General features: G+C 39.9%; 2 protein-coding genes across 3 annotated transcripts; one reads left to right on the forward strand and one right to left on the reverse strand.

The window, feature by feature from the left end:
* The first annotated feature begins 11,671 nt into the window (after window positions 1–11,671).
* On the forward strand, window positions 11,672–15,441 carry LOC115684713 (B-box zinc finger protein 18-like). Its single transcript, XM_030609580.2, has 5 exons — window positions 11,672–12,185; window positions 13,060–13,156; window positions 13,251–13,366; window positions 13,449–13,688; window positions 15,078–15,441. Exons 1-5 carry the CDS (start codon window positions 12,093–12,095, stop codon window positions 15,081–15,083), a joined length of 552 nt encoding a protein of 183 aa, XP_030465440.1. The 5' UTR covers window positions 11,672–12,092; the 3' UTR covers window positions 15,084–15,441.
* A 1,516-nt stretch (window positions 15,442–16,957) lies between these two features.
* On the reverse strand, window positions 16,958–23,230 carry LOC115684694 (PHAF1 protein At3g51130). Of its 2 annotated transcripts, none has more exons than XM_030609552.2 (15): window positions 22,821–23,230; window positions 22,339–22,421; window positions 21,962–22,036; window positions 21,155–21,222; window positions 20,966–21,071; window positions 20,809–20,869; window positions 20,552–20,718; window positions 20,195–20,257; window positions 19,889–19,936; window positions 19,205–19,318; window positions 19,022–19,121; window positions 18,075–18,142; window positions 17,519–17,623; window positions 17,339–17,399; window positions 16,958–17,170 (listed from the first exon to the last, which is right to left on the reverse strand). In XM_030609552.2, the coding sequence occupies exons 1-14, from the start codon at window positions 22,915–22,917 to the stop codon at window positions 17,352–17,354; spliced, it is 1,203 nt and encodes a 400-aa protein (XP_030465412.1). In that variant the 5' UTR covers window positions 22,918–23,230; the 3' UTR covers window positions 16,958–17,170; window positions 17,339–17,351. The 2 variants fall into 2 exon arrangements, with proteins under 2 accessions (XP_030465412.1, XP_030465404.1); XM_030609544.2 differs by having other exon boundaries at window positions 18,069–18,142; window positions 22,821–23,229.
* Between the last annotated feature and the right edge of the window lie 380 nt (window positions 23,231–23,610).

Genomic DNA, 23,610 nt, shown 5'->3' on the forward strand with positions numbered 1-23,610 from the left:
TCAGCATGTGCATTGCCGTTGCATGCATAGAGCACATGATTTCCAAACTGGCTTGACCCCGATTTGCAAAGTCGAGGTTCGACTTTTCGCCTCCCGTCTTCTTCGGTAGAAGCTCAGTGTATCAGCATTTTGACGGTGCGACTCGCTGTCCGGAGAGTATAGCACTGGACTGAGCATCGCCCCCATGGCAATACAAAGGATCAATTGGAGTCGACTGGAGAGTAGCAAACTATCACCGAGTTAAATGAAACGAAAAGCAACAGGGAAACATAAACTAAAGTGACACGAATCCAGAAATTAGGGAGAGAAAGGACAAAACCAAAACAAAAGACGAAAGTAGTATCATGAGGCAACTTAGTGGATGTTTCTGGTTCGATCTAAAAAGCAACGCCCACGTATTAGGGCCCTGTAGACCAGACCTGGAATGGGGCATGGAGCTAAAAAGAAATCAAGTTCCTGGTGCAGACGAGACAAATCCCCCGTTTTGGGGGGAGCGATGACTTAGTTAAACACTCCACTGAATGGATGAGCACTTGGAGAGAGAAAGAGAGATGGTTCCAAGCATGAATCATGAATGCTTTGCAAATGTAGTTCCGATAAGATGAGTTTATTGTCCTTAATTATCAAAGTCGAAGTTGTTCGAGCTCTCTTCGCGACCTTCTAACTATTACCTTTCGAGTACCGGTGTCAACAGGTCGGAAGCCCAAGATTGCCACGATCCCATTGCTTTAGTCTGCGCCAGGGGCGTGAGGAGCCGGGCATCTTCAGAACCTATCAGGGTCGCTAAATAATGTCGGGTTGTTGCGTGTCGACACATCCTCTCTACAACGTTGGCTTTCAGAGTAATATGGACCATATTCAAGATATTGAACTTTGGCATTATTAATTTGGACAAACATTCAAACCCGTACTCAACGTGACAGCCATAATTCCAAACTTTTCTTATGTCATCAAAAACTTGTAGCATGTACCAATGCTCCTTCACGTTTCCATCCATCCAAAATCCTATTTGGCGGCTTACATTGCAACAATGGGCAAACGAAGCCAACGTGGGTCTGAGGTGGCTTTAGTGAAGCCAAACGACTGTCGTTTCCGGAGGCAACCGAGATTTTACTGACGGAATGTGGAAAGATTTCCCTGGGAGACGATGAATTGCTTATGGCAAGGATGGATCTTTGTTTTCCGCCACGTTTCTGCAGATTACATATAAGGCTCTATCAATTGGTAAATTTAGTTTAGCAAAAATTCGTGCTACTTGAGGTGCTACTTGATCTTTGCCCATTTAAGCGCGTGCATGGCAGAACCATTCTCGCGCTAGGAGCAGTTAAGTCGAAATGATTTTTTTATTAATGTGCCCGGGAACTGATTCTGAGCATTTGAAGGCGTTTGGTAACGGCCCAAAATTTCTATTCCTGAAATAGTAAAAGAACAGAAATGCGTTTGGTAATGGCATAAAATTTCTTTTTATTAATAATATTTTAATGTTTCTTTCTTTTCTTTTTTTCTTCTCCTCCTTCTTGGCCATGGCGGGTAAAATATTTTTTAATTAATAATACTTTTATTAAAAATAAATTTTTTATTTTTTTTGGCCATGGCTGGTAAAATTTTTTATTATAAATAATTTTTTATTAATAATTTTTTTAAAAATATTGTACTAAAAAATATTTTTATTGAAAATATTTTTTTCTTTTTTTTTTGCCATGGCCTGGTCGCTGGCCATGGCCGGTAAAATATTTTTTTATAAATAATTTTTTTATTAATAATATTTTAATAAAAAATATTTTTATTGAAAATATTTTTTTTTATTTTTTTTGCCATGGCCTGGTCGCTGGCCATGGCCGGTAAAATATTTTTTTATAAATAATTTTTTTATTAATAATAATTTTTTTATTTTTTTTGCCATGGCTTGGTCGCTGGCCATGGCCAGTAAATTTTTTTTTATTAATAATATTTTTTTTATTTTTTTTCGCCATGGCATGGTCGCTGGCCATGGTTGGTAAATTTTTTTTTTATTAATAATATTTTTTTTATTTTTTCTCCATGGCCTGGTCGCTGGCCATGGCCGGTAAATTTTTTTTATTAATAATATTTTTTATTAAAATATTTTAATCTCGCCAGATACGGCGAGGGTGGCCCTCGCGCCGGACATTATTTTCTATTATAAAAAACAAGAAAAAGAAGAAGAAAAAAAAAACTGATTCTCATTTTTGTTCCCAGAATCAAGAAGCTACTTTTTTTTTATTCTTGATTCTGCTCCAAAACTGATTCTGGGCACAAATTTGCAAGAATTTGTGCCCAGAATCAAAAAATTAAACAAACGGATTTCTATTCCCAAACTGATTCTGGGAACAAAAGAACAGAATCAAACACTATTTGGCAAGTTGCCATGCGCAGCCTTAGCGTTCAGTTCATGCTGAAACTTTCCTGGGTATCTTCCATCTAACTAAAGATTAAGTTCTGAGTTTGGTTCGACTGGTTTAGCTAAGCCCATCAGTCCTCACTTAGATAGCTCGACAACTTCAAACGAACCAATTTGGATTTGGATGTAGCGGGTCGGGTCGATCTGGGGAACCCGGATTTTCAGGTGTTTCTCTTGTGAGAGAGAGAGAGAGAGTGTGCGTTGTTCGACAATATTCGGCCCGTTGGGCCCATCACGGCCCAAAATTCAAAGAACCACATTGTACTACAAACGGGTCCAATGATGTAGCATATGCAGCCTTTATATCACACAAATAGCGTGTTTATGTTTAGGATTATAAGTTCATTCTAGGAACATAGAATGAAGTTTTCATTTCCAATCGACGGCAAATAGTTTTTAGTTCATTTCCAAATTTCAGCCAAGCACCATAACATATTGTCATTTTCCCAGAAAATTATTTCTTGGAAAACATTTTACGTAAGTGTCAAATTTTCTACGAAACAAATGGAGCTTGAACGTGTGCTTTTTCCAACTAAGGCTTCTTTGTTTCGCAGAAAATTTGACATATTTTGAATTATTTTCTAAAAAGCTATTTTCCAGGAAAATAAAAATTCCGGTGTTTGGTTGAAGTTTGAAAATGAATTGGAAATTATTTTTGTCGTTTGGCAAGAAAAACCTTATGTTATTTTCCTAAACAGATAAGTATTATTTGAGCGCCAATAACTTGGGCACGAGTAGCCGAGAAACCGGGCATGGACGACCAGGAAACTAGGCCCAAGCACCGTAGTCCAAGGCCCTACCTCTTTGGACCCTGCCCTAGCCTCTACACTCAAGCCCGCTGCCAAGGATACGGAAATGGATGTTGGGATTCCCCTGTCGAAGTGCGGAAATTTTGGTTCAAATGTCAATGTCTAGTCATGTTTTGAAGATTGATTTCTGATTTTTAAAGAGGGAATCATTTTCCCGAATTTAAGTATAGGCTTTTTGTCGATTCCTTTCCCTAAGGGATTCAAACACCTGAAAATGAGAAAATGTGTTCCTAGAAAGAGTTATTTGCGAAATAAACAGAGCCTAAAGTTGTCTTTAGCTGAATGAGAGAAATTTTTGTAAACTTGTTTTCTAGAAAATCTTGACATAGATGATTTTTGCAATTTTTTTAAAAAAAATTTGGATTTTTTTCCTTCATTCCTTTCCTTTCACTGGTCCAAGGCTTGGCAATGGCTGGCAAGGTTGTTGCCTACGGGCGAGGGCATCACAGCCCCCACCTGATGCCCTCTCTGGCCACAACTAGGGCATCACAACCCTCACAGCTTGCAAGGGTGCCTCGGCGACCTTCACCGACCATCGTTGAGGCTCCAGATCGACAAAGGGAAATAGAAAAAAGAAAGAAAAAACTTAATTAATTTAAAAGTTGCCAAAATTATCTATGTTGGCGTCGGTGTCGATCGTGTCGCGTAAGACGATCGATATCCATGTCATTGACTTTCCACTCAAAATTGGCCAGAAGGACTCTATTTCCAAATAGTCAAATAATTTAAGATTAAATTGACAAAATTGAAAAGTTTATGACTGAATTGACCGTCGTACAATAAGTTTAAGATTTTTTTACCTTTATCCACTTATTTCCATTATGTCCTATGTTTTTTTTTTTTGGGGGAAAGTTTTTAGTTAGCCCCCAATCTTTTCTATGCTTTCAGTAGAAATACTGAATTTTTTAATTAAAAATCACATCTTCATCACCAAATTAGATAGTGATTAGGTTTGAAGTTGATAAGTACCGAGAGGTTCGAGATGAATAATAGACTTCTTTAGATGTCATTTTTTTTAATTTTCATTTTTTTTCCGAATATATCATATTTATGAGCCACTCGTTTATAGTGTTATCTATGCTAATACAACATGGAGGTTGACGCGAACGTCATTTGTGTATATACGTGGATATATTGTTGAACAGAGAATATTTTTCTGAGGAAATCAATCAGTTTTTCTCTCTGATTTTTTTCATTTTATATAATGACAGATACATGATGTATATATACACAAAGACAGCCTATTCTAAGTTGTACACAAAATTGGACTTTCTACAAATCAGGAAATAAACAGAATATAATATTTTTTTTTTGTAACCGAGGATTCGCCACCATTCCTCGGGGACGAGCCCGCTCAGGTAATCGGGGCGCCTATACCTTGGGGGAGACTAGCCCAGTAACCCACCGCCAGGGCCCCCCACTTAAATTACAACAGAATATAATATTGGACTCCCTAAATTACAACATTCCTATTCAGTTTATCCTACAATTCATGCCAACACTCCGCCTCAAGTTGGTGCATAGATGTCTTTGATGCCCAACTTGTCAAGTGAGTTGTGGAAGATCCTACCGGAGATAGCCTTTGTAAGTATGTCAGCCAATTGGTCATCAGATTTGACATACGGGAACCGAACTATCTTGGCATCAAGATTCTGATTGATGAACTGTCGATCTACCTCAACGTGCTTAGTACGATCATGCTGAACTGGATTGTGAGAAATGTCAATAGCTGATTTATTATCGCAAAACAGATTCATTTCGGACTTAGGAGCAAAGCCAATTTCCGTCATTAATCTTTTAATCCAAAGGAGCTCACAGAGCCCTTTAGCTATTCCTTTGAACTCAGCTCCAGCACTCGATAAAGTTACTACTTCTGTTTCTTGCTCCTCCATGTAACTAGATTCCCTCTTATAAAAATAAAGTAGCATGTAGTCGATTTCGTGTCAGTAATACTCCCAGCCCAATCTGCATCTGTATAACCCTCAATATTAAGATGATTATTCTTCGAGAACAAAAGTCCTTTTCCCAGAGTAGACTTCAGGTAACGAAGAATCCGAACCACAACATCCATATGATCTTTACTAGGTGAATGCATACACTGACTGACTATGCTCACCGCATATGCAATATCTGGACGAGTATGAGATAAATAAATTAATTTACCCACCAACCTTTGACATCTCTCCTTATTAGTTGGTGCTTGATCTGGGTACTTTCCAAGCTTGTGATTCTAAACAATAGGTGTATTTACTGGCTTACAATCTAGCATTCCCACTTCTGATAGTAAATCTAATACATATTTCCTTTGAGAAAGGAATATACCTTCTTTCGATTTGGCCACTTCAATACCCAGAAAATATTTGAGTCCCCTAAGATTTTTCATCTTAAATTTAGCAGATAATCTTTCTTGGAGTTTGGAGATCTCGTCTATGTCATCCCCTGTTATAATCATGTCATCCACATAAATTATTAAAGCTGTTACCTTTCCTTGATGTCGTTTCAAAAACAATGTATGGTCTATGTCACTTTGAGTGTAACCATATTTCTTCATAGCTAGGCTAAATCGACCGAACCAAGCACGGGGTGACTGTTTTAATCCATACAGTGAGCGTTGCAGTTTACATACAACACTTGGTTGTGAGGGAACTTCATATCCAGGAGGAACGTCCATATAAATTTCTTCTTCAAGATCGCCGTGGAGAAAGGCATTTTTGACATCAAATTGATGCAACGACCATTCTAAATTCACAGCAAGAGATAACAAAACTCGAATAGTGTCACGCCCCGTTCCCTTGAGAACGCTAACATCCTTCCATGGTCGTTAAGTTGCGACGTCTCAGGATGCGTCGCCAACTCATTCTTTTTATCTGACGTTAAATGCATGCGAAAGCGTAATCAAATCTCCCAATCAACAATCAGAGTCAGGGATAGCAACGAAAACGCTTTGAGACACAAAACAACCAAGCCATTTTATAAACATCAGCTGACCTTGAGATGCTACACTTTACAAGCCCATTCAGGGCGGCTTTTTCAATGACCGATCATACAAAAAGGGGCAATCGGTCAGGTTAACCTAGGCTCCTCTATTTAAAAATGAGTGGTCAAAAAGGTGGGGCATCTTAAGCCCATCACCAAAGCTAGTGGTACCCAAGAGGACACTTCGGATTGGACTCCTCGGCATCCGGATCAATCTCCAGATCAGAGACTTCTCCATCAGGAGGGTCAAGGTCCATCAAGTCTCAGACCTCCTCGCCAATACCTCCATTAGGGGGCCCGTCAAATCCCCTAATATGACCAAAGAGCTCATCACCCTCCTTATAAACTAGGCTAGGAACTCATGCGGTACCCACATAGCCAACCCCTCATCAACCTTGACGGTCGTCAAATGCCTTTGAAAGGCTCTATTCGGTCCGACTAGATGCTCAGTCACTACCATGCTCATATCCATGGGCACCCCGAACCGCATAGGATGCTAATTCATAACTGATGGTCTGAAAACAGTTAAACAAATAACAATAAGATAAACTTAGAAAGTAAGCTCCCTAAATCTCGTTCAGGAGAGTACGTTGCCTTTAGATCGCCCTAAACGTGCAAGTCACTATCGAAGGCAGATCAATAGCAAAGCCTTTGCTTTGCCTTAACTATTCACATGAGGCAGTTCACTTACCCTTTTCTAACCATCATAACATTGCAATCGCTCCAATGAACACATAACAGGATCACAATAACGTGCATATTCAAGAGACATATTCCAGCATATTTTATTGCATAACCATGCACAACGACAATTCAATAATCCAAACATAAGCAATTATCATTCTTAGGCACGTCGCACTCATCGATGCACTTCGCACTCATGATAGTCCAGATTATTAAACGATCTCTTGGGCCACGACACATCCCACAGGAAGGTGGTCTTTCGGCATGACCGGGCATCGTCCCGCTTTGTCAGGCACAACATCGTCTCACCAATCTTAATGATGGCATCCCATAAATGAGTTCGTTCCGAATTCCATTCGCGAACGACTTCGTCTCATCTTGCCCCCGTGACGGCATCCAATTACCAAATTGGGCACGACCTCTCATGGCCACAGCCAAATCCTAGGTTGGCAGTCTTCCGGTATAACCGGGTACAAATGGAACTTTTAGGTGATCATGCACACACAGCAATCACTCAAGTCCCAGTTCTTATCTTTGGAATTTAGCCAATGTCAAGTGTTTATGACGTGCAATTTTTTACGCATAAATCTACCATGAAAATGCACTCATATAACAAGGCCAATAACATTGTCCATTCAATTACCAATCAAACTTATACAAGTCCAATGTTGTCATTTAATCAAATGACTTGTACTAAGATAAGCTATCCTATAATTCAAGACAAGCTATCGCTCAATTCATGATAAGATATCAACCAACTCATGATAAGCTATCAACCAATTCATGATAAGCTATCAACCAACTCATGATAAGCTATCAACCAATTTATGATAAGCTATCAACCAACTCATGATAAGCTATCCACCAATTCATGATAAGCTATCAACCACACTAGATAGGTTATCACATAATAATCAAGATAGGCTATCATTAACTAGATAACCTATCCTCTAATCCACCTAATTAACTCTAAACCTAAACCATTAGCAACCTAATGCCCTAATCAAGGTTTGGAGAGTAAACTTACTCTTAAACCAAAGGGAAACAAGGGAAGGGCCGCTCGGCTTGGGCGGACGCACGGCTCACGGTGGCGCAAGAGGGCGGCGAATGGACGGCGATGATGGTGGTGGTTTGGCTCACGGCTGTGGACAGCAGCGATGAGGGCGGCTTGAGGGCGGTGGTGGCGTCAGAGATGGTGGCGTGATGGTGGCCGGTGGTGAGGTGGGTGGCCGAAACAAGGAGAGTGAGAGGGGAAGAGAGATGAGACCAAAAGAGAGAAATGAGTAGGAGAGAGAAAGTGTCTTGCTTGACACTCAAAAATGGATGGCCAAGATCATTCCTTGCTCAACAAGCTTGAATGAATGGCTAGGATTAAATCTTGCAAAACAAGTTTTACAAATATCCAAGGGTAGGAATGGAATAAAGACAAGATGAGAGGGGTATTTTGGTCATTTTACCCTCCCATGTGGCCAGTCCACTATTGAGGGGTAGAAAGAACATTTTGCCCTTCAACAAACTAAAGGAATCCAAAAAGGCTTGGGGGTAAAAAGGTCTTTTCACTCAAAGACACTATTCATGCCCAAAAAGTCAATTTCTTTCTAGAAGGTTTAAATGGGCCCAAACATGGGCCAAGCCCATTTCTTCCTCCACATGGGCCTTGTCCTTGGGCTTAGTTTCTTATGGGCTTCTCATCTTGGACTCTTCTTGTACAATTTTCCCAAAACTATTCAAATTTGCCCTAAAAGGGCAAAAGCATAATTTCTATCCATTGGGCCCTTGTGGCCGAAATTTATGTCCATGAGGCCCATTGGGCCTTTCCAAATTCGTGGGTCCCCTTGTGGCTCTCAATTTTCAGACCGAAATTCAGTTTTTCAATTTTTTGCGGTTTACCGATTAATAGGCGATCCCTTGAGATTATCCAATAGTCGTCTCTTAATCCTCTAGAGTCCGATATCCTCAACTGGATTAGAATTCGTGGTTAAAATCTCTCAAATGTGTTTTTCGCATAATTAGAACAATGGGCGGCTTTTAAGGATTTTATGTGTTTAACCCGTAGTTGATTCCAAATCAATCCACGTTTAAGTCTTCTCAATTCATGGATGACTCTCAGTTGTCATGTAATCATGAGGGCTCAATTGTCTGTTTCGAAGTATATGATCATTAGGAATTGATTTAAGGTTATTCGAAATCAATCTAGTAATCGTGTGGAATCACCTGCAAACTGATTCTATACTATTGCCGAATCGAGCTATAACCATTCCTGGATCGACTTAAAATGGCTTATGATTATCCCTCATTGATCCTTATGGTCGAATTGTCAATCCATAATTGAGTTCTTTGGTCGTGTGCATTAAAGTCCTCAATTGCCTTTCCCAAAGCTTGGGATACTCTTGAATGATTCTGGAATCAATTCAGAGCCTAATTCTACTCATTGCGCATTGACGAAGTAACCATTCATTACATCCTGAATAGGGTCAAAATTTAAGGATGCCACAAACAGTATTTAGTTTTGCAATCAACGTGTGAGATTTTGTGGGACCACTGCCAACTATTCTAAAAGTTTAAGCTGTTAAATGAAGACGTGGTTTAATATTTAATTATTATAACATTCTCCTTCATGCTTAGTCTGATCCTTTTGCCTAGTACTAAGCATTGACATATTTAATTGGGGAGGCAAATGCGGCCTGAAAAAATTTGAACTCAAAATCTTCAGTTTTGATATCATGTGAACAAAGAATATTTTTCTAAGGAAATCAATCAGTTTTCCTCTCTGATTTTTTTCATTTTATATAATGACAAATATATACACAAAGATAGCCTATTCTAAGTTGTACACAATACTGGACTTTCTACAAATTAGGAAATAAACATAATAGAATATTGGACTTCCTAAATTACAACCTTCATATTCAGTTTATCCTACAACTCATGCCAACATATATATCGTGGTGGACCTATGTGTTGCTTGAGTTTTGTATAAAATGATTCTATCGGGCCTATGTGTCTGACCCTTTTGCTCACATTTAATTTTGTACTATGTCGCGTCTATGCCCATTTATAACTTATATTTTATAGGCATAATAGCATAAATGGTCCCTAAACTTTCGTCCAATGTGCCATGTCGTTTCTGATCTTTTAATTTGTGCAATGTGGTCCTTGAACATTGCATATTATTCAATATGGTCTCTGAACTATTAGTAAATGTTTAATGTAGTCCTAGATTATATAAAAATGTTTGAAAGTTCAAGGATCACATAAAAAATTGGATCAAAGTTCAGGGACCGCATTGAACAAATTAAAAGTTCAGGAGACGATTCTGCACATTGGATTAAAGTTCGAGGACCACAATAAATAAATTACAAGTTCGGGGATCACAATAAATAAATTACAAGTTCGAGGATGACATAGCACATTGAACCAAAGTTCAATGACCATTTATGTTATTTTCCCCTATTTCACACTTATACATGCCCGAAAAATTATTGCCGGTATACTTACTCAGTAGGACCATTGCTTAGTCCACGTAGGGTTGGTTCGAGACTATTGGTTGGATCCCGAGTTATCTCCATCTTCTCGGGCTATTTAAGAGAGTTTTTGGCACAATGAGCTTCGAGTTGGAACCGTCGGGAAATACACGACTTGAGCTATTCCGGGCTTGATGCCGGTCAATGTCATTATGATGTGCAAAAGCTTAAATAGGTCTATGCCTATCCGACGTGCTATCATACTGTTCATTAATTTTTCTTACGTTAAGGATTGTCACATGGTAAGATCTTGTTTACCTAACGTGTTGGCCATATGACTATAAGAACCTCTATCGCCTAAGGAGCATACTAGGAAGGACAACAAATTCTTCTTGTATGTTTTTCATTCCATTATGCTCATTGGGAAAAATATATGAAAAGTCCTAAACCTATTACGCTATTGCCTTTAATTCTAAATCTTTTAATTATATCGATCGAGTTATAAATATTTTCATATTTTATCAATTGGATCCATCCAATTTTGATCGGAAATTGCTGACGTTAACGTCGATTGTATTATTTTATTATTTTTCTCATTTTTTATTTATATTTATATTTTCTTTTCTTTCATTTTTTTTCCATTCTTCTTCTGCCTCATCAGGGGCGGGCAAAGATGTCAGCGATTTCCGGCCAAAATTGATCGGATAGATTTAATTGATAAAATTTGAAAATATTTAAAATTCAATTGACGTAATTAAAATATTTATAATCGAATCGATAAAAGTGTAATAAATTTATAACTTTTTGTACAATTACCCCCCACCGAAGACTAATCCCATATCGCAACAAAGGATCGCACATCGAGTGTCCTGGATCAGGTCCTCTCTAATCACTGATTAAAAAAAAAGGAAAGAAAAAGGAACTATCGACCCAATGATACGAAAGCTTGTGGAAATTCCAGGACCCGCGCGACAACACGAGCCGCAACACGTGGCCAGGCCAGCCTTGTAAAAGATTTGGGATCCTCTTTCCTAAGCAAAACATGGAATTATCGTACAAACCAAAAAAAACATAGAAAAATGACAATGTGGAGAGGGAGAGGAGGAGGAGGAGGAGAAGGGGGGGAGGTGGGACCTGGGTCAGATATGAAACTGGTGGGCGAGGATGCTGCGGAGGCCACTGTCAAACCCCACCGCTGCTCCCAAGATTTGTGGCTCAAAACTCCCCCCAACACACCACTCTTTCCCTTACCCAAGTTTTGATTTTGACAAGTCTTTTGGACAAAAACAAACGAAAACTCACACCCCTTCTTCTCTCTCCCTCTCTCTCTCTCTGTGTCTCTGTGTGTGTGTGTGTGTGTTTTGTCTGTGACCAACCAAATCATCATCACAACAAACACACCACCGTTTTCGTTCTGGAATCTGCTTTTTGTTGGCCAAACCCCTCCCTTCTCCCTTCTCCCTTCTCCAACTACCCCCACCATCCAAGGTTGGCTTTCGTCTCCCTGTTCCCAGTCCACACCCTACACCGCACGATCGATCCCCCTATCGACCCATCAAGAGAGAAGAGAGCCTCCCCTGGCGGTTCTCTTAAAGTCCTCTCCTTTTTTTTATCTGGGTTTTTTCTCCCACTTCGAGTTTGGGGTGCGAGCACTCTCGCTTTCTTGGCTTGCTGTTGGCGGCTGTCGATTTGCTTTTGCTGGAGAAATGAGAGTGGAGGGTGGTGGTGATAACAGGAGGCATGCGGACCCTTTGTGACGCTTGCGAGAGCGCCGCCGCCGTCGTCTTCTGCGCCGCCGACGAGGCGGCTCTTTGCAGTGCCTGCGACGAAAAGGTCTCTCGCTCTTTTTTTTCTTTTTTTTCCAATTATCTCCCCTCGTGTTGTTGTTCTTCTTAGGGTTCGTGAATTGGGCTGATGTATTTAGATGTCCTCCTTGTCGTCTCTGGGGCTGGTGCGGTTTTTGCATGTAGAATCGATTTGGAAGCGTTGACTGTCGATAGTTTAAGAGCTTAGAGATGATTATGGGGGGTGGCTCAGTGAATCAATCGTCTCTCGGACATTGCTGTAACTTATATCCAAATAAATTTCTCGGTGGATTATTCCTGAAGAGTTAATAAGCCCCGATTGAGTGTGAATTCGTTTGTTCAAGTGCTTGATCGGGATGATCGAGAACCTTGTCTGCTGGGTACGTGGATGCTGGTTAGGAAGTTTCTTCTGACATATGCCTTCCCCAAGCCAACCCCAACCCAGATAACATCAGTATCCAAGCAAGGATGCACATGAACTGCCTCGTCCACTTGCATCATGTAATGCTTTATCAACATGGTGATGGGCGTGGCCCTACAGTTACATCGGGGCTGGTCTGGCCCAACTGGCTAAGGCTGTGACTTGGATATGGGATCTGTTGCATCCAGACCGAACGCCTCACGGCGAAGCTCTCTTCGTGGTTGGAGAGGTCAAAATAAGCCCACGATTTGTAGGAAACTAAGCGTTGGTTTTTCCTCCTGTTTACTTTCAGATGTGTTTCTTTCCGCATCCTTTTACCATTATCAGTGTAAGAATCATTGTTGGACTGAACGTAGGTTTAGATAGTTTGACTGTGATCTGGCATCGATCTCTCTCAAAGTTTGATAAAAGAAAGCTTCTTGCTTTTTGCAACTTCTGATTTATGAACTTTAATTTGTTAATAGCTGGTAATGGACCGCAGGTGCACATGTGTAATAAGCTAGCTAGTCGGCATATCAGGGTTGGCCTTGCGAGTCCCAGCGACGTTCCTCGCTGTGACATATGTGAAAATGCACCTGGTACTCTTTCCTTTGAGTTTAGTTGTGTATATCCCCATTGTTTTCTGCTCAAGACATTCAATCTTATGACGTTCTTATTGAACTGTTTGTATAGCTTTCTTTTATTGCGAGGTAGATGGAACCTCGCTTTGTCTGCAATGCGATATGATTGTTCATGTCGGAGGCAAAAGAACGCATGGAAGATACCTTCTACTAAGGCAGAGAGTTGAGGTTGGTCACACATTTTATTTCCCGTATCAACATCAATCTCTTGTCTGTCTATTCAAGTTCGAGGTATCATCTTTTCTTGTAGTTTCCCGGGCATAAATCTGCACACAGCGACGACCAGGCTTTGCCATTGGTGGATCAAAACGAGAAAAGAGTGCAAAATCAGGGCCCTATAGTTATATCTGGGGAGAATCATCAAAACCATAGACCATCCAGTGTTAAGGTGCCTGATGCTGATGCTGATGGGCACACCAAGATGGATTCAAAAATGATCGATCTGAATATGAAGCCCCATAGAATGCATGACCAAGCTTCCTATAATGAGGTTAGTGAGGAATTATGAATATGCATGTCCGGGATGTAATACATGCATATTAATCTTTGTTAATATTCCTTGTGACTGGCTTTTCACATCTTACAAGTGCGTAACTAGTAACAAAAGGGGGAGGCACTGGCCCAAATCTGTGATATGTAAAGCATGTTGTCTCATGAAAAGTACGGTCATATTGGTGTTGGTAATTGTTGGAAGATTAGTCGTGATATCTATAGTTAGAGCTTTGATGACGTTTCTCTGCACATTCGTGTGGTGTTTGCTCTGTGTTTTGTTGGGTGTACGGGTAGTTAAATAAATTTGTTTGCAAGAGGACAGTTATAAGTATTGACGCAAGTCACGCAACAGAGTTCTTATGTAAAGCAAGAGGGGGTTGCAGGAGCAGTCAATGGCCATAAGTTGAATTCTCTTAAAATTTATTTTGAAGACGAAATACCAACCTGGGTCCTTGTTTCTGGTATGACTTAATTGGCTTAATTGGCACCTTCATTTTACTTCTCATCTATGCATTAGATTCACTTTAGGAGAATATCTGGGGCTTTTCCCTAATAATGCTGCACATCTTTCAGCCAAGAGATGTCTTTGTGAGGAAAACATCCAGGACACTCTAGTTTTTTGTGGACTCGTATTCTGAAGATTTGAAAATGGTGACACTAGTCGGAATGATGAATGCTTAATTGGTCTTAGTTCTCACTCAGAGGGTGCTATTTAAAATTGCGTGGGCCATTTTAATAAATTTTGAGACTTAACTCTTTCTAGTTCAGACTGAAAAGCTGGCAATATGACTTAAGTTTACATTTTTGGAAGCGCAAGTTGATATTAATAACTTAGTCAAATCTTCACTCAGTTCTGCTAGTTAGATGTTAATGCGATTCTCGCGAAGTCAGTTTATCCCTATCCTTCATGTGGGTTACCACTGAGATTTTGTATTGTTTCAGTATGCCCAGTTGATCCCGATTACATTGTGGGGTTTGCTACAGAAAAAAGCTCATCATGAAAGAGTTGAGCCGTCAGTGTGACTGCTTTGTTTCGATATTGTTATCAATCACTTTAATTTTGTTAAAGTGCTTGATTCTTCCTTGTTTGCTTATAATTGTCTTTATACCTGCTGCAACTTGAAAATTTCTCTTGATGAAATGGTCTAGCGTGGACGCAACAATCACATTCCTATTGTTCTCTCCACAAAGTATCATAGCTGTTCTTGGCCTTTGAGAATTAGTATACATGATCACCACACCCTGCTTGCAATACCAGTAAAGAAAGGCTGAAGAACTAGATTTCCATTCTTCTGAGTGTCGATTTCTTGAAATTCGGCCTTCCTGGTTGTGATTCTCATATATGATGCCCGACATTCCTAAGCCACCAAGGATTTTGTTTTGGCAGCAATGACAATAACCATAACCCTGGCGAAGCGGGTTCGGTGGAAACTCGAACTATGATGCGAGAAGTGCGGTCGACAACCCGTCTTTTTTACATGGCTCCTCTCTGTGCCTGATTTTCATCTTCTCCTTCACCCTTCTCTTGGTGAGAGTTCTTGGAGACACGTGAATCATGTGTTTTTTCTGGCCTAGTGTCATGGTCTCAGCTTGTCTTTGTCCAGACCAGAAGGTCAATTGTTTCCTCTTTTTGGGCAAACCAAGGGACATCAAGTCACTGCGGGTAAGTGCTTGTAACTAGAAGATTTACCCGTGCCATGCACGGTTGCAACAATCTAAATATAAGTAAAGTCATATTTACTGTTTCCATCTATGAAGATGTAACACTCATTTACTTTAGTCACATAATAGAAGCTTGGCAAATAATTCATTTAAAAAAAGATGCACTTATGCGACGCTTCTATAGCCTATTAAGCTTGTGTGATTCTTGTGATTTTAAGGGTAAGTGTGATTCGTAAAAAATGAATGATCTGAAAAATATTTTCTTAAAAATGATCGATTGTATCGCTTACAAAAATGAATTAATAAAGAAAATTTCACAATTCACGTAAATGTTGAGACATAATTGTTATCGGTAATGAAAATATTTTCTAAAATATTAGATCGCGTCTTCATTTAACAACTTAAACTTTTAAAATATTAGCGCAGTGATTTTTTATTTGCCTCTTCAATTACATATTTCCAATTACATATTTCCACTAAAGGTGTGCTTGCGTATTTACCCCAATGTAAAAGCGACACCACAATACACAAAATGCTCTCTCTTTATACGGGTGAGACTAAGGATGTATTTGTGAACGCAGCATGGGATAGAAAGACACCCAAAAAAAAAAAAAAACTTAAGGTTTGAAGTTTTCAAATGAGGCATTGGGCCTTACCAAAAAAAAAATGAGGCATTGGGTGTTATTGTTCCACTGCATTTGAACGAACACATAAGAAGGGACGAATGCCAATCTAATCTTCTAAACTAATACTCTTTTTTGTTCATAGTAGTCCTTGAAATTAAAGCATGTATGTAACACTGATAGGAATTGCCGCGTCGGAGCTAACCTGACCCCAACGATACTATGGAGTAAAAAATAACCAAATCCCAAACAAAAAAGGGGGGAAGAGCGAAAGATGGTGCAACCGTTGCTTGGCATCTCGGGCTATGGTCGAACTGCGCCACTAAGCTTAGGTAAGGGTCGTTAGGGAGGTGCAACCGTCGCCGGTGTTCATCAAGAGACAGCGGCTCTCGTTGGGATTAGGTAAAAGTTCTTCCATCTCTCCGCTCTCTCGGTCAATGCAATGGAGGCTCAAGGTTCTAATCGAACATTAGGTAAAAATTCACCAATTAACGGTGCTTGTGTTCCTAAGAAAGCTTGATCATCGAAGACAAATACCTTTGATTGATTGAGGAAAAGATGCACAAACGACTTTCACATTACATTCTGCATCTCGCGTTTTACATATTGATGTTCACCGATGAAATGAGACGGTTCGAGACAAATGGCCTGTTTTGCGTGAAAAGAAAGAATCAATCCAACTGCTGAGAGACAGCTATGATTATAATATTCTATAATAATTAGAACCTTCATATCTAACATTTTACAGATTACCCACGTAATAACCCTTCACCTAGAGTTCAATTGGAAGCAATTCCAGTCAAAACCACACCGAACCAACCAGAAATGCTCAGTTTTGCGGAATTTTATCACTCTGACTCGGTCTATTCTCTATAGTGAAACTTTTTTCACACAGATATCATCATTCTCACGTTCTAAAATTCTCAAAACAAAACTTAAACAAGTCGACGTAACAGAATGAGAAACGGAATGGAAAGCAGCATTTGCGAAAATGTCAATGTCAATGATGATAGAATTTGATTGCATCTTGCAAAAGCAGATAGATGGTAGAATGAATCAACTATGTACATTGATACAGAACTGTACAATATTCCCCCCAAACATTCCAGCCGTCCTGCCAATTATTGGCCGATTCGGCAATCGATCAAAGTCAACTGTACATATTCACCCCAGTTTGAGCGGAATGCCTGCATAACTGGAACCACAAAATATTTGTCAGCTAAGAGAAAATCAACAGCCGATCAAAAGGAAATGATTTTGGCAGTACTATCGACTCGGAAAATCATCAAGTTGTGCCATAATTCCCTATAGAGCGAACAAATTGTTAATAAGCAAAGACATTTAAAGGGGAGAGCAGAAGTACCTTACAACAGTCATCATGACTGGAAGAGAGTCACAGTTGCTATATAGCCATTCTTCATTACCTGCTTATTCAGAGGAAATCTTTAGCAATCACTCTTTTTTTGCTTGGGATAAACGAACATCTCTCTCTCTCTCTCTCGTATACTTGAAACTATGAGGTATCTCTGTAGCTCATACTCACCTCAAAAGCAACATTCTGATAACCATACACGAAAGTAGATCCAAATGGATTGCTAGTAGAACCTTGAGTTTGTATAGCAGCTCGACCACAGTCTCCAAGGATCTCCTACAGATGGGTTTGCATTGTTTAGTTAGGTGTCCATAATGACAAAATGAACAAGAGAGAAATATAGAAAAAAAAAAAAGTCAGAAGCCAACTGAAGCAGCATGCGAGGATAGCAATATATGACAGACTTTCAAGTTAGAATGTTCTATTGAACACATGAAGACATAATACACTTGACAGGAAATGAAAAACCATGAAGCTAAGAAGGATCCAAAAATTAGTCTAGAGAGAAATTTTAAGCTTATTTTTTCCAGATGAAAAGCATGATCAAACTTATTCTTTTTTTTTTTTTTTTGGATTTTGCCTCTTAAAGGAACTGAGCCCTTGTGCAATTGACTATCTCGATGCTGCAATGTCCACAGAACAAGATAAGACAAACTATGATTTTCTCTATCTATTTCTAAACAGATTTTTCTTCAAATTTGTGTTCTGACAAGAATTAAACCTTTACTTGCTCCCATTTTGTGCCTGCAGTAATCCTATTTTTAGAACCAGTCACTTCCTGGAAGGAACTGCCAACTGCAAGCAGAGAGAGAAGAATGTCAGTCCATCAAAAAGTATCCTCTGTTTAAGGACAAGATAAACTGTTTTCAGCCCGTCAAAAGGTATCCTCTGTTTAAGCACAAGGTAAATTGTCTATTCCTCTCTCCCCAATAGAAGAAACGTGTCTGTTCCTCTCACTTCCCCTTGTTTCCTTTAACTAAACTAGACTTTCAGCAGATGCAGTATTTCCAATAGAAATGGTAAATTTAAACTATACAAAGGAAGATAGAAATGTTGTTTAACTCAGAAATCATTTAACTGGTACTAGGCACCATATGGATTAGTTCAGTGTGCAAAAATTATGTAACGCGAAGTTTCTCACCAAAGAAATAGGTAACTTGAGAAGTACATAGAGCTTAAAAGAAGCAAGGAACATATTAGTTGGAGAAAGAGAGACTTTAAAGTGCCTAATGTGCTGGTCTGTCTCCCAAGAGAATGAAAAACAGAAGTGCCCATGCAAACATCCACGGAGAATTGGAGCTTTGAGGAGAAAATGTATCTATTCTATAACACTAGCAATGAACATCATATTTTAAAATGAGAGGAGAGGGTGCAATTCGTATATGTCATTTTCCAAATTTCAAAGGTTTGATAACTCTTACATATATTAAGAATGTGAGCAGAAGCGCACAAGGACTATTTAAAATTTAGCAGTGAAACTGAGTAGACATTTAATTTAATGCACTTGGTTGTGTCTCTTTAAACAATTTTGCTAAGGGGCAAAACTGAAACTAACTAAAAGAGGGATCAAATAGCCAACCAAAAAAAAAAAAAAAGAGGGACCAAATCTTGTTTTCCGGTTACAGAAGTAGAGATAGCTCTGTTTCAACAGCTGAGAAGAGGGAAAGAACTTACGATCGGAACCATAGACAATAAAGTTGCATTTTATATATGAATTGAAATCCGCATGCCCTGGATAGTTTGTATGCAATACAAACTTTTTGATTTTGTGAGTCTGCAAATTTATAAGAGCTACGTGAGAAAGGAGTATAACTTGAAAATGGCGAGGATCGAGACAATAGGAATGTATATACAGACCTGCCCATCAAATAAGATATCTAAGCCCCGAGTGAAATAATTGTAGAAATAATCCCCACAGAGAGTTGTCTTTGGACGTGGGTCTGAGGCAGAGTGTATTACCATTTGATCGACCTGTTAAGCCAACAGAGAGTATTTAACAAGAGTATTGAATTCCTATTGAGCATGTTACCTAACTTTCCAAATAAAAAAAGCTCAGTAATACTCCCAAGAGAAGAGCAGAACGACGACGATGACCATGACCATGACCATAACCAACAAATACCTGGGGTAACAAATTATCTACATATAAATAAACAATTCCTAGTCACCTAAGAGTTAATGGGAGCGAACTATAGCCCTCATGGTTCATATCTCATAGCTATACGAAACTCAAACATCTGACACCCCAGCCAGGCCCCATTATCCCTTTGACACAACTGATTCCTATTGCAAATTTAGAAGCAAATCCAGAAAAAGTTGCTTCAACTGCTAACACCCTCGATGCAATCTAACGTCCCCCCACCCTGCAGGCCTCCCGCGCAACAGACACAAACAAGTTTGCAGTGATGTGCACATGTCTTTCTGGTAGAAATATAGCTTCGTTTTCGGCTTAACTTAATACTGACAAATAAAATTAAACAAAGGACTGATTCTTGCCAGCAACTGAATTTTCTAGAGAAAAGATATGGACAATCTTTTGACCTGTTTTTGATGAATTCCACATGGACGACCTAATTCAGTCCACACATCCTGCACAAAAATCATGAAATCTTAGAGCTCTTACCAGATGAACAACAAATTAAAATAATATTCGTAGACTCAACAACAGAATCTATCGATTTTATCCATCAGAAGTTCAACAGCTTAATGACAGACAACAATCAAAGCAATCACAACTTCTTAAACCACCACAATGAGTTCTTTAATCCAATGTACTAATGGAGGCATAAAGTACATAGGGTATTCAGCAGAAAAACCCAAATACTATGTCCAACACCGTAAATTTACCTGAGGCGATGCACCAAAAGGAATACACTGTCCACCAACGGTGAAATGCAATTCCTCTCCAAGCTGATAAACCAAGACACAACAGCTTAAAGTCATGCTTCCCCCTAAAAAGACATCATAAATAGAAGCAAACCGGACAACCAAACTTGATCTATTTAAAGAGAAGGATCTCCAAGATCAATGATTCTTGTATGCACCAAATTTGCTCGACAAAGGTTAGTGATAAGCATGAGCATACAAGAGGCATAAACATTAAAAACACGACACCACACCTAGGCACGCATACAAACCTAATTACTTCAGTAGTCACGAAGGGATCCGAATCATAATTACAGTTGAAAGAGAGTGATATCAAACCTTAACATGTACTTCCTCCATGTAGAGACTACCAGGAGGTAAGGGAGGAACAGAAGCTTTATCCATTAAAGCTCCTACACCAACTTTCTTGTCTGTGGAGCTATCATATATAGACACACGGCATGTAACTGGAGTGGTGCCATCGGGAAACTCTAGGGGCAGTTCCGCTTTTTCAAGGGAAAAGGATGAAATCAAACATCAACAGCAAAATATCTCATGAAACTAAAATAGTTTATATCAACTGAACCACAAAATACCTTCTCTGTCATGGCAGCAATCTGTATATTGGCTTGGAATAGGAAAAGCAAACGATAGCCCCTAAAAAAGATAGCAGGCTTCAAATGTGATGTACCATGTACACAGAACATTCTTGAAAGAGTCGAGAAGTAAATACTAGGTTTCCGATATACATACTGGGTAGAAAAGAGTGTAGACACCTCTCTCTTTGTCGTAGATTCCAGGAAAAGTTGGTCCAAAAAGTGCGTACACAGCTACAAATGTGGCAAGAGTCGATGGTCCACTACAGTTGAAGTATTAAATGGGTTAAGGTCCACAGTCATTGCCATGAAAAGCAATATAACTAAAAGAAAGATCATAACCAACCCGATGAGAGAATTGGAGTAGCGCATCTGAAGTCTCTTGACGTCAAAAATCTCAACCAGACGTAACCTCTGAAACCAAGTTCAAGGGCAGAACTGAGAAACTTGACCACACCATAGAATGACGACCAATATTTCTAAAGTATTAGTTAATTAAAACAAATATAACATAAAGCAATCAGATGATTCCTAAGTTGTCGGAATATTCAATTGTGTGAAGCTCCTATTGGAATATTGGATGTACATGCCAGTTCAATTAGGTTGAGGTGAAAACATACACATCGAGTGAGGAGTGTTCAAAAAATTTAAATAGAAAAATGTAAGAGTATGCATAATGAGAGAACCTGGGTGAATCAAAATTTGAATACCTATAACAACCGTCTTTCAGACAAGTAGACTCCTTTTGAAAGGGATGCTTTCTACAGCCTAGGGTAAAAAATAAGGCTTCTGCACAAAGTTTACCGTACGAGTTTCCCCTCACTTGAAAATGCAGTAGGTTGTTCGCATAGCAGAGTGGTCTTGGCATAACAAGCATGAGATAGAAATATCAACCCCATTATCACGTCTCAACAAAGAGTACCATGGTTCAAGTGTATAAAACCTTCGTTTCCCTTGAAAAATTAAGAGGCAAAAACCACATTCCTCTACTTCCAAATTCACTACGGGATTCCAAATCAGCTATCAATCATAAACACTTTCTCCAGGATAAACGACTAACACAGGTCGCCAGCTCACAAGTACCAACCAAGTGAACCACAGTAGTTAAGCTGATGCCCAATAAAGATAAAAATGATTCAAATTGAGAACAAACCTGCGACCAAGGATCGAAACGGAGATGAAAACCATGATCTGGAAAACTGATAACCATATCCAGCTTTAGTGGATCCTGCACATGATTGCGCTTTCTAGTTGATAATCCCACTCAAAAATACAGCCCAATGTTACAAGCAACATTTTCTAAACAGTCCACTAATGCAAATCGCAAACTCCGGTGGAATTGGAAATTTCTAAGATACACCCAAGTACTGCACAACAATGAAGCTTTTGAATTCGATCACGATGAATCCTTCTAACGTGGTAAATTTGTACTGTACATCGAGCATACCGTAGAAATGCCCCATTGGAATCGCGGGCACTTGAAATGAAACGTAAAGAAAGAGAAAGAACATCAAATTTAGAAACATCGACCTCGTCATAATACTTGACATGGACGACATCGTAGATGTTCGGTTGCTGCTCAATCTGCGCGAATGCTTCACATATCGGCATCCCTGCATCGACGAAACACACGTACCCCCCACCATCAGACAACAATTTCTAACGAGCCCGAGGGAAACAACCCATTCACCTAAATTACAGTCCCACGAATTCGCTGACACGAAAATACACGCGCTTGGTTTCGCTGCCATCGTACTTAAGCACCGGGCCACTTTACTATCATCAAACACCGGAAAATGAACAAAGTACACCGATTTTCCGCGTCGACAGAAACCTAATCATCCGCCAGAAATCGCGATCACTACCCACCGCCGATCAGCTAAGAATTCTCCGCAAAATCAAATCGGACAGAGAAAACGAGACGAGGAAATGATCAGCTTCGCGAAACCGCGGCCGCGACGATCCCCCCCCCAAAGTCGTCCAAGCAAAGAAGCAAATCGAACTCGAATTACCGAGGGAGAAAGGTCCGATTCCGAGGCCGGGGCGGAGGTCGAGGACGATGGCGCCCATGGCAGTGCCCTCGCAGCGGCGTCTCGGCCTCTGCAACATCGATCGGGTCGGGTCGGGTTCACCGGATCTCCGTCGGTTCTTCTGCGGCGGAAGCGAAGGGAAGGGAAGGGAAGGACAGCGGAAACGTTTCGGAGTGTTGACGAATTGGAATGGATGCGTGCGGGGCCGGTGGGAATTTCTGGCGATCGCGTTCGGTGCACGGAATCGATTCGGGTGGGGTGCGTGGGGGGGTTAACCAACCGGGTCGGGCCCCGTGCCGTAGGAAGAAGCCGGGTTCCAAAGTTCCCACGAAATGTCCTCTCTTCCAAATTTGAATAAAGGGTGATCGATTTCTGGATTGATCGATTCCAGTTTGTGAAATCGAAAACCAACTCACTCGGTATTGAAATCGGTGATTTCTTCTTCTTCTTTTTAATCGTTTCTTCCGTTTCCTATGAATGGAAATTTCTTGACATCGAAAGAAAAAATAATTTACAATTAGAATTTACTTTGTAATAAAAAAAAAAATTGAAGACTTCTTGATTGGTTCGTCGATTCGGTCCAGGTGATTTGGTTGGTCCGATTCCTTATGTGGAAATGGGGAACCGGATTGGTTATTTCCAGTTCCAAAATTTTGGAATTGGGAATCGGATCGACCCTCGAAACCATCCAGGATCAGCTGATTTGGTTTGGTTCCTAAGCTGGACCAGGATCGCTGCACACCCCTAGTCCGAATGACTCCAGGCGAGCCTT

The sequence above is a fragment of the Syzygium oleosum genome, unplaced genomic scaffold (assembly GCF_021117445.2).
Source record: "Syzygium oleosum isolate NSW1041296 unplaced genomic scaffold, Sole_v2.1 Sole_v2.08, whole genome shotgun sequence".
Classification (NCBI taxonomy): domain Eukaryota; kingdom Viridiplantae; phylum Streptophyta; class Magnoliopsida; order Myrtales; family Myrtaceae; genus Syzygium; species Syzygium oleosum.